At 34.8% G+C, this 12,208-nt stretch overlaps 1 protein-coding gene across 1 annotated transcript in view; it reads right to left on the bottom strand.

Moving 5' to 3' along the window:
• TMEM232 (transmembrane protein 232) overlaps positions 1-12,208 on the bottom strand; it is a 438,880-nt gene that overhangs the window by 339,118 nt on the left and 87,554 nt on the right. The window contains exons 8-9 of the mRNA XM_007947598.1: positions 6,781-6,904; positions 4,520-4,775 (exon numbers count right to left, since the gene is read on the bottom strand). Coding sequence (XP_007945789.1) covers positions 4,520-4,775; positions 6,781-6,904 — 380 coding nt within the window. The remainder of the gene's footprint in view (positions 1-4,519; positions 4,776-6,780; positions 6,905-12,208) is intronic.

The raw sequence follows: 12,208 nt of genomic DNA, 5'->3' as shown, positions 1-12,208 counted from the left end.
CCAATTGAAAAATAGGCAGAAGACATGAATAGACACTTCACCAAGGAAGATATTCAGGTGGCCAGGAAATACATGAAGAGATGCTCATGATCATTGGACATCAGAGAGATGCAAATCAAAACAACAATGAGATACCATCTCACTCCAGCACTGATGGCAAGGTTCAACAAGACAGAACATAAGAAATGCTGGTGGAAATGTGGAGAGATTGGGACTCTCATACAATGCTGGTGGGACTGTAAAGTGATACAACCACTGTGGAAAGTATTATGGCAATTCCTTAGAAATCTAGAATTGGAGATACCATTTGACCCAGCAATCCCATTACAAGGTATGTATCCTAGAGAGGTGAGAGCCAGGATAGGAACAGATATATGCACACTCATGTTCATTGCAGCATTATTTACAATAGCAAAAAGATGGGAACAACCAATGTGCCCATCAGTAGGAGAGTGACTGACAAAACTATGGTACATATACACAATAGAATGATATGCAGCACTAAAGAATAATGTAGAGTCTGCAAAACACTGCATAACATGAATGAACTTGGAGGACATTGTGCTGAATGAAATAAATCAATCACAGAAGGACAAATATACTATTAGTTTGTTGTTGTGAAGGGTCAAGAAAAGGTTTATATATGGAGGGAAACTTTCTTTGTTGGTTGCCAGGGATAGGAGAGATGGGGAGGGAACACTGCAAAATAAATAAATAAAACATTGACCCTTGTGACTTTAGTTTTATGTATTTCACTGTACATAAATTATATTTCAATAAAATGTATTTTTAAAAAAAAAAGTCTTTGTGGACTGTGCTATCCCAATTGACTTTGATGTCTCCTGAGACTATGGTCTTGAGTCTCCAGGCCTAGCAAATCATTCCCTCAAGGTTTTTCATTAAGGCTAAGAGGTTTTCATAACTTTGTCCCATGTATGTTCTACTACATTCATGAATATATTTACAGCACATACAAATACATATGTAGGAACATTCCTCTGTCAGACCTATATATATTCTTGGGTATAGTTCCATTCACCTTCCCATACCTGTTCAGTTTGCATGTCTATCTATGTATCGACTTGTACATTATTGTTACTACTATTATTGCAAGATCGTGTATGCAGTACTATTTACTTTTGTTGTTTTTAAATCTTGTGTTCCTCCCAGTGTCTTCATTTGCCTTCGTTATTTTCTGCTGACCTCCTCCCTTATAAGTTAGATTTTCCTCAAAGTATAATATGGAAAGTGGTTCAATAATAGATTCTTGGATTCAACTTTATTTATTTATCTAAGAATGTCTGCTCAGTAGTTCTAGAACAAGGCCTAGGAGTCTGCATTGTAAATAAGGACCCCAGATGATCTGTGACCATGGTTTCACAAACACTTCTGTAGGTTAATGACTGTCAGAGAAAATTTCTCAAAGTCATCTTTTTCACATTCTGCAACATATAAATGCATAATTCTAAAGATTTCCACTCAATACATCACCTAGTAAATTCAGTATAGCAAGATTGTTACCAATTTGGACTCTGAAGCTAGACTGCCTGGGTTAATTAAGGCTCTGATCTACCATGAAAACTAAAAATACTCATTGTCATCAAGTCAATTCTGACTCATAGCAATCCCTCCTTAGGTTTCCGAGGTGGTATCTCTATGGAATTAGAATGCCTAGTCTTCGAAGGAGGGTTTAAGCCACCAGCCTTCTGGTTAGAAGTAAAATGCCTTAGACACTATGCCACCAGATCTACCATTATCTAACTGTATTTCCCTTGGGCAAATAAGTTCTTAGTGCCTCAGTTTTCTTATATATGAAATGGCAGTAATATTAATGTTACTGTTGTTAGGTGCTGTGGAGTCGTCTCCCACTCATAGCGACCCTATTGGACAGCAGAATAAAATACCACCCAGCTGCACACCAGCTCTGCAATCTCTGTTACACCTGAGCCAATTGCCGGAGCACTGTGTCAATCCATCTCGTTGAGAGCCTTCCCCTCTTTCATGGACCCTCCCCCTTACCAAGCATGACATCCTTCTCCAGGGAATGGTCCCTACTGACATGACCAAAGTAGGTGAGACGAAGTCTGGCCATTCTCACTTCCAAGGAGCATTCTGGCTGCACTTCCTCCAGGACAGATTTATTATTAGTTCTTTTAGCAGTCCATGGTACCTTCAGCATTCTTTGCCAGCACCCTATCTCAAAAGCATCAATTCTTCTTCGGTCTTCTTTATTCATTGTGTAGCTCTGACTTACATATGAGGCGAATGAAAATATCATGGTCAGGCGCACCTTAGTCCTCAAGCAGACATCTTTGCTCTTCAGCACTTGAAAGAGGTCCTTTGCAGCCGATTTGCCCAGTGCTATATGTCATCTGATATCCTGACGGCTGCTTCCATTGGCATCGATTGTAGAACCTAGCAATGTAAAATCTTTGACAACTTCAATCTTTTCTCCATTTATCATCATTCTGTTTATAGGTTCATTTGTGAGGATTTTTGCTTTCTTTATATTGAGGTGCAATCCATACTGCAGACTGTAGTCTTCAATCTTCATCAGTGAGTGCATCAAGTCATCCTCACTTTCAGCAAGCAAAATTGTGTCATCAGTGTTTTGCAGGTTGTCAATGAGTCTTCCTCCAATAATATGAATAATAGGCATATCTATGATTTAATTTTGTTATAATGTTTAATGAATTAGTATGTGTTAAGTGCATAGTAGGTGCTCAATAAGCATTAGCCATTCTTGTCCTCTATAAACCATCAAGGAAAACTGTTCATGAAAACCAGAATTTCAGCCGGGATTGGTTTACAGTGGACTGCTAACCTCAACATTCAAACCCACCCAGCACTACCAGAGAAGAAAAGGCCTAGCTATCTGCTTCTACTAAGATTGCAACCAAGCAATGGAGTTCTATTCTATGACACATGGGGTCACTGTGATTCAAAATTGACTCAATAGCAACTAACAACAAAGCAAAATTTCGGTATGTTTAGGAAAATTATACTTTAACCCTTTCCTCATATATTTCCAGCTCAAAATCATCTCTTCTAGGTGAAAACTTTCATGTTTCAGACATATGAAAATACTCAAACATATTTACAGCTCAACTCCAGTGGAAAGTATGTAGGATGGTTATTTATAAAAGGAAAAATGTAAGTCAGACCTCTTCAAGTTTGAATCCAATCAATATTATACAAAAATCACCAAAAATTAACCCTTCAGTTACTGGCAAGAGACCTCATTCTTGAATTAGTAGACATTTGACTCTAAGAAAATCTTGTCTGATGCAAGATCTTCAGAGTGAAAAAGGAACATATTAAGTAACCAACCAATCTAGATTCTTCAAGTTCTACTCCTATATTTGGTAAAGTCACCAAGAAATTACCTTCATGAAAGTTTTTAATGTCCCGTAACAATGACTTCACAAAACTATGATTTAAATTGTTTCTTCATATTAAAAATTCATATAAATCTTTAATAAGAACACTGTTTGATTCCTTCAATGATACAATTTTTGAATGTTTTTCAGTACTGTTTATATCTTTATATGTGAATATATTAGGGATTCCCAGGATGTATACTCTACATAGAAATAAATATCAGAAAAATTTATCCTTCCCACTAAATGATGTTTTCTTATTGTAATAATAACATTCATAGCTACATTACTACCCATAATATCTATTAACATTAACTGGAAATTTAGTATGCACAGGGTACTATGCTAAGTGTTTATGTTTCCATACAAAAACTCTATGATATTGATAATATTCTTATCATGATTATTAGGTAAAGAAAGCAAGTCTTTGCAAGATTAAAAACATTCACCTAAGATTCTGAGATACCAGTGATAGATTTAAACTACAGGCTTGTGTGACTCCTGAGCTTGTTCTTTCACTCTAAAAAAAAAAAAGTAATTATTTACTTGAACATAAAATTATGAGAAAAAAATTTCAGTTAAGCAAAGCAGCAGCTCCAGATTCCTTATATCACTTTCCAAAAATGCGGACCCATCCACGCTAGTAATCAGTGCTGAGAAAGCCAGCAGATAATACTAACCTTTGAACTATTTTCTGTGATATTTAGCAAGTGTAAAGAAAGTAACATGATATTTGAGTGAAAATTTTCAGGGAAAGCATCTAGGTAGAAAGAGAACAAGAGGGAAATAATATAGGACTATAGAAAAAAGGGGAGAGGAAAAGTCCTTATGGAGAAAAAAACCAAAATTTAAGAAAAAGGAAATTTCATTTTTCATGATTTTCCTAAGGTCATCCCTTGTTTTCAAGGAATATAATTTGAACCATAAATCAACTGAACTTAGTTTACATTTCAGTGGATTTAAAATTATTTTTAAAATTTTGTTATAAAAATATTTTTTTTAATTTTTAGGATGTCTTATTAAATTTAAAATTATTTCCCACTCAGAAAACTTAATTTTTAAAAAAGGCTTATTACTATATGCAAATAAGAACTTTAAAAAAATACTACTCATTACATTGAAAACAAAAATTTACTTACAGTTTTCTGATATTTTTGAAGAGAAATATTTCAAAAGACCTAAAATACTTGCTTCCTTTAATATTGGCTCATCTTCTGATTTGATGTCTATGGCTAAAATATTTTTGTGTGAACTTTTACAGCCACAGAAACCAAGGAAAACAGTTTTACGCAATCTAGAAGTGGCTGCATATAAGCAGATTTCTGCAATAATTGTTACATATGTGTAGACTATGTTCCAGGCCCAGGAAAAATCATTGCCTTTGTAGCCTTCTTCCTGAAATAAGAATATAGCTCTTAAATAATTAAAGTATACTCTACCATAATTAAAAATTATATCATGTACTTATAACAAGAAATATACCCAAATTTTATGGAGCTGCTAAAAATTGTAATAAACTAATATTTCTAAAAGGTACTCATTAAAAATTAGGTTTTCTGTGAATATTTTCCATAAAAATTCAGTGCAAAGAATGAAGACTATAAATAGCTAGTTAGTATATAACAACTTTTCTACTTCATTAGTAATCCATGGAATGTGAATTAATCCAATGAAATACTATTTTCCATATTAAATTGAAAAAGAATCTGTTTGATAAAAATCAGTTCTAGTATATGGCAACTTTATATATTTTTCATAGAAATGTAAGAAAATAATATCTTCTGAAGATATTGTAAGAACCTTATAAGAAAGTTAATAGTCTTCCACTAAGTAATTTGATTTTATGAATCTATTCTAAAGAGATAATCAGAAATGCAGATAAAAATCTTTATGTATGAGGATACCAGTTATTTGTAATTAGCTCTGAAAATGAGAAACAAACTCAATGTTCTACAACAGAGAAATGGCAAAATAAATTATCTCAATCCCATTAAAAATACTTTTAGTAACATTTAATGCAATGAAAAATGTTTATAATATAAATTATTTTATAAAGTAGAAGAAAGCTATATACAAACTGGGACTGAAAGTTAAATTTTCTTATAAAAATATTTTTTTGTTGTTTTAAATTTCTATACTATGCACTTACCTTATATACAATTTAAATCTTATTATAAAGTTATGATCATCATGTGCCCTAACATGATAGACGATTTAGGTACACTTACACCTCACTTGAGGAATACTGGTGACATAGTGGTTAAATGCTTGGTTGTTAATCACAAGTTTGGCTCTTCACACCCACCAGCCACTCTGCTGGAAAAAAATGTGGCAGGCTGCTTCCATAAAGACTGTTGTTGTTAGGTGTCATTGAATCAGTTCTGACTCATACTGACACTTTGTGCAATAAAATCAAACACTGTCTGGTCCTGTGCCATATTCACAACCATTGCTTTTTATGGCCCATTGTTGAAGTCAGTGTGTCCTCTTTTTCGCTGACCCTCTATTTTACCAAGTATGTTCTTCTCCAAGAACATTCCTCCTAATAACATCTTCCAAGCATGTGTGACGAAGTCTCACTGTCCTCACTTCTAAGGAGCATTCTGGCTGTCCTTTGTCCAAGACAGATTTGTTCATTTTTCTGGCTGTCTACAGTATATTTAATATTTTTCTCCAACACTATAATTGAAAGACATAAATTCTTCATCAGTCTTTCTTATTCATTATGCAGCTTTTGCATGCATGTTGTTGTTGTTATGTGCCATTGAGTCGACCTACTCATAGCGACCCTCCTTGGATTTCTGAGGTGGTATCACTACGGAAGTAGATTGCCCAACCTTCCTTCTGAGGAGTGGCTGGAGGGTTTGAACCACCAGCCTTCTGGTTAGCAGTCAAGTATGAGGCCTATAAAGATTACAGCCTTGGAAACCTATGGGGCAGGTTAACTCTCTCCTGTCAGGTTGCTATTAGCCAGAATTGACTCAATGGCAACAAGTTTGGTTTTGGTTTGGACTCCTCATTTACTAATTACTTTGTTACCCAATATTTTGCATTTATGACAATAGTAATAAATCTACTTCTAACTATTTAGCACAATAACAATGTACATCCGGCAGTAATGAATGGCAAGGAATGAGGCAAGAGTAACACTGGCCATGATTAAGGTTTTGTGTCAACTTGGCTGGGCCATGATTCTCAGTGGTTTGGAAGTTATGTAATGATGTAGTCATTCTCCATTTTGTGAACAAGTGTGGTCATCCTCTGTTTTCAAATAACATCAGTTTTGCACAATGACAAGATCTTTGGAATCTAGCCATGGGAAAAAGTGAAGAGTGGATATAGTTGTAGCAATTTTGTTTCTAGCCAGGCCTCTTTTCAGCTAAATTGGTAATTCTCTTACCTGATTCTGAGCAGACATTATACTTGAAATAAAATCTCTTACTAGATCCATTAAAGTTTTCAAGCAGGCCATGTTTAATTTGGCAGCCTCCCCAAGGACCAACAAAGCCAATGCTGAGTCCAACCTGAAAATTTTATGAACAAAATGACCAAGATGTTATGAGAAAATAATGAAAATTAATTTTAAAATGAAAAAATAAATCTAAAGGCCAGAGGAAATGAGTGTCCTGCATTACCAGATATATTCATTTTCAATAAATACCAGTACTGACTGACAATGATTATGATAACAGTCTAAGGGCCATGTTTTGTAAGCTGTTTGGTTTGGATTAGTATTCTGATAAACTTCTCAGAGTAATAAATACTACAAACAATCACATTTGTTCACAGAACCTGTATGGTAACCAATCAAGGGCTCTAGCTCTACAAAGTGCCCCCAAAATCTCACAATAGGTTTTTTTGTTTGTTTGTTTTAATTTTTATTGTGATTTAGGTGAAAGTTTACAGAGCAAACTCATTTTCCATTTTCCATTTTGCACTCTCACCCCCCACGCTATCTCCCTGTTCAAACACTGCCCTTCTGTTCTCCCACGGTTGATTACTCTATGTATACCTACCTGATAAAAATGTTCACCCTATATGCTTGTCTATTGTTTGGCTGGAAGCCACAGGAGTGAGTTCAGTTCCAGACCTGAAGGTTCTATCACACAAGCAAAACTTGCCTTTTATTTTAAATGATTTTGAGTTTTGTTCCACATTGTTCTCCCACTCTATCCTGGATCTCCTGCACTGATTCTTTCTGAGGGATTGACAATGGTAGCCAGGCACCATCCAGTTCTTCTGATCTCATGATCATATAGCCTGAGTATCACATGGTCTGTTAGTCCCTTGGACTAATTGTTTCCATGTGTCTTTGGTTTTCTTCATTCTTCTTTGCTCTGGATGAGTAGAGACCCATAGTTGCATCCAGATGACCACTTGCAAGCTTGTAAGACTCCAGTCGCTACTCACCAAAGTAGGATATAGAACAATGTTTTTGTGTATTATGTTATGCCAATTGACCTTCATGTCCCCTAAGATCATGGCCCCGAGGCCACAGGTCCAACTACTCACTCCCTCAGGATTGGTGCTGTAGCCAAGAAGTTATAACTTTGCCCCTTGTTTGCTCAATTATACATTTAGATATTCTTACAGCACATACAAATACATATGTAGAAATATTGTCTGCCAACCTTAAATATGATCATGGATATATTTCCTTTTGCCTAGACATACTTGATCATTCAGCTTGTCTACCTATCTATTTATCCATAGATTGATGTTTGTAATCACTGACAATGCAGTATTCACAATAGATTTTTATTTAACCTTTTATAACTGATTCCAACTGGTCAACTCTAAAGTAAAGAACAAATAGTGTTCTAAAATACTCCAAAAAAATCAACATTACTTGATTTTGCCAAGAGTACAGTTTCTCAAAATAAAATTAGTATTTCACATTGAATAAAAGAATTTCAAGATTTATTTTTCAAAGTATGATACCATAAATGGGAAATCAGCTAGAATTTGTTAGTCAAAAATATACACAATATTCTGATGTTTTGAGAAATTACACACTTAATGTTATTTTTATCCAATTGATAGCGATATAAGTTGGAATAACCCTGCCTTGAACTGCTTATTGCCATGATTTACAGACCATTAATAGATTAAATAATTAGTATATTTTATAAGTATGTTTTAACTATGCAACTGTGATATTTTAGGCTAGTAAGTCAAGTTCATCGTCATTTTCAAAAGGAAAAGGCTTTGATCATGAGAAAAATAAAAGATAATTTTTTACATTTGAGTAGGGCCTTAAAGATCTTAATATACCTTCACAAAAAGTATCTCATTTAGTCCTCACAAAAATATTTGATACATTCAAGAGCTTTTTTAAAGGCCCCTGCCCCCCAATAAATTGAAACATAAAAAGATCTGGAAGACTAGCCAAGTTCACATTATTAGTTAGATTTACTATGCCTGAAGTCTTCTACCTTTTTCCTTTTCCAAACTATTATTTAAGTACATCTATATTTAACATCCATGTGACAGACACTGCCTATTGCCTACTTAATATCATTTCTCTTCTTCCTAACAGAATCTTAGTTTTTTTTGACATGGTGAAATGCTTAAAGTTGCCTCCTAAAGATGCACATATTCTATATATTGATTGGAGTAGTGATTACATGTGTGTATACATTTGTTAAAGATAATAGATCTGCATACATAAAAAGTGTGAATTTTATTAAATGTAAATTATAAATCAATAAAGTTTATTTTTTAGAAAAACTTTCCCAGGTTCCTTTGAAGCTTGGAGCAGCCTTATAATGTAAGTTTGGTCACTGAGATATTATTGAAAGCATATTATGAAAGATAACATTATTTTTCTGATTAAGAAAAGGGATTAAATTTAATGTTTCCTTACCTTTGCTCATCCTTTTTCTCCTGCTTGAAATATATACTATTCCTTCAAAATTAAGTGATATGAGTTTGATAACTTTTTCTTTCTATAGCATCCTAGAGCCATAGAAAGGAGAGGTCCATGTATCCCTCCAATAAGAGAAATGAGGCATTTCTCAGAGTACTCATCACTCATACTTCGCAATAAGGTCAAGTACCAGAGGGAATAGTCTTATAGATCATAAAACTTCTTTTCCTCTGAATATAGCTCATGGTCACAAGGTTTTGGTTCTCCTATTCTCTTATAAGTCTGAAAAATTGTATCTAACCTAGGGCACTCTTACTGAAATATGGAGTGAAAAAGATCCATCAATGTCAGCTACCTATGGTAGAAGAATGCTGTCACCAGAAGAACACTATTTTTAATCACTGCTACTGATTGCAAAATATTCTATAACTGAAAATGTTTCTCCAAAAAAAAAAAAAAAAGCATTAATCTTTATAAGCTGGAATTTGTTAGAAATGAAATCATGTAGAAAGTAGAATTCAAATTGGATAGTCAATGGCAGATAAATTAAGGCCTTCAGGAAATTATAATACAGCAATAGCTTTTTTGTGACATCATTATGGTACACAAAGTCAAAATTACCTATATGTTGATTGATTTTACAATACCAAGAAACTGAATACCTACAAAATAATTTAAAGCTATTATAGATTATCCCCTAGTTTTGTAAATAAGAATCCAAGGCAGAGGCTTAGTAACTTGTCAAAAATAATATAGTTAATTATTATTTTCTTTTTACCTTCAAAATTAATTTGCAACACTGCACATAGACGAAGTGTATCACATCATGGACCATACTTAAGGTAGCCTGATTTGCAGTCCAATATAAACCAACTAAAATGTAATAATTGGAGAGTATATAAAAAGCATAAGACATATTAATACTTATAAAGAGATTAGGAACATCAGCATTCAAGACAGTTAACAAGGCAAGACAGTTTTCCTAGGTTCTCCTTAAACCTCTATACCTATTTTGTCAATGACCAGATTATTTTAAACATGGGATTAAAAATTTTTGTAAATAGTAAATCCTTATAAAGCTTACTGCAAAATTTCAATAAACATTTCAAAAGACACTGAGAATGTCCATCAAACCAACCAGAACCCAAACCCATTGCCACCAAGTCAATTCTAGCTCACAGCGGCCCTATAGGACAGAGTAGAACTGCCTATAGGGTCTCTGAAGCTGTAAATCTTTACAGAAACAAATTGCTTCATCTTTATTCCACAAACCAGCAGGAGGGGTCGAACAGTCCTTTTGGTTAGCAGCAGAATGCTCTAACCATTGCACCACCAGAGCACCTATAATGTCTACTATGACTCTGAAAACCAAGAATTAAAGAGTGGTCACTAAGAGAAAGCTAGATTAAGAAAAGCAGTAAAGTATAGCCGTACCACTTCATGAAACAAAGTAGCCTTGTTTTCCCACAAAGAGTCAAAAGGAAAACAAATACAACTCTCTACTATCTGCACTGTTTTTAACGTAATCAAGGAATGTGTGGCCAATTTTATACTATGTAGTACTTATTTTTGAAGTAATTGTTGACAGATGCCATCGAGTCATTTCCTACTCATAACGACCCTATACACAGCAGAACGAAACACTGCCTGGTCCCATGCCAGAACCACAATCCTTGCTATGCTTGAGCCCATCGCCACAGCCACTATGTCAATCCATTTCCTTGAGGGCCTTCCCCGCCTTCATCTACCCATCCTTCTCCAGGGAATGATCCCTTCTGACAACATGACCAAAGTATGTGAGATGAAGTCTGGCCATTGTTGTTTCCAAGGAGCATTCCGGCTGAACTTCCTCCAGGACAGATCTGCTAATTCTTTTAACAGTCCATAGTACTTTCAGTATTCTTCACCAGCACCACAACTCAAACGCATCAATTCTCTGGTCTTCCTTATTCATTGTCCAGCTCTCACATGTATATGAGGTGATTGAAAATATCATGGCTTGTTTCAGGTGCACCTTAGTCCTCAAGGAGACATCCTAGTTCTTCAGCACTTGAAAGAGATCCTTTGCAGCTAACTTATATGTCGTCTGATATCCTGACTGCAGATTCCAGTGGTGTCAATTGTAGAACCAAGCAATATGAAGTTTTTGACAACTTCAATCTTTTCTCCATTTATCATCATGCTGCTTATAGATCCAGTTGTGAGGATTTTTGTTTTCTTTATATTGAGATGTAATCCATATTGCAGACTGTGTTCTTTAATCTTCATCAGTAAGTGCTTCAAGTCATCTTCACTTTCAGCAAGCAAAGTTGGGTCGTTAGCATATCGCAGATTGTTAATGATTCTTCTTCCAATCCTGATGCCATGATGTTCTTCTTATAGTCCAGTTTCTCGGACTATTTGCTCAACATATAGATTAAATAAGCATGGTGAGAGTATATAACCCTGATGCACTACCTTCTTGATTTTAAACCATGCAGTGTCCCCTTGTTCTCTTTCAACGACAGCCTCCTGGTATATGTACAGCTTCCTCATGAGTACAATTAAGGGTTCTGGAATTCCCATTCTTCTCAATGTTATCCACAATTTGTCATGGTCCACACAATCAAATGCCTTTGCATAGTCAATAAAACATAAGTAAACATCTTTCTGGTATTCTTTGCTTTGAGCCAAACCCACCTGAAATCAACATTGGTATCCCTCATTCCACATCCTCTTCTGAATCCAGCTTGCATTTCTGGAAGTTCTCTGTCAATATATTGCTGCAACTGGTTTTGAATTATCTTCAGTAAGATTTTAATTGCATGCAATACAAATGATATTGTTTGATAATTTCCACATTCTGTGGGATCATCTTTCTTTGAAATGGGTACAAATATGGATCTCTTCCATCATCATAGCCACCATGTCAATATATCTCATTGAAGGTCTTCCATTCTTTCATCGACCATACACCTTA

Source organism: Orycteropus afer, unplaced genomic scaffold, assembly GCF_000298275.1.
Source record: "Orycteropus afer afer isolate SDZICR_OR568_19922 unplaced genomic scaffold, OryAfe1.0 scaffold00191, whole genome shotgun sequence".
Classification (NCBI taxonomy): Eukaryota; Metazoa; Chordata; class Mammalia; order Tubulidentata; family Orycteropodidae; genus Orycteropus; species Orycteropus afer.
This window is presented reverse-complemented; position numbering and strand designations above follow the sequence as displayed.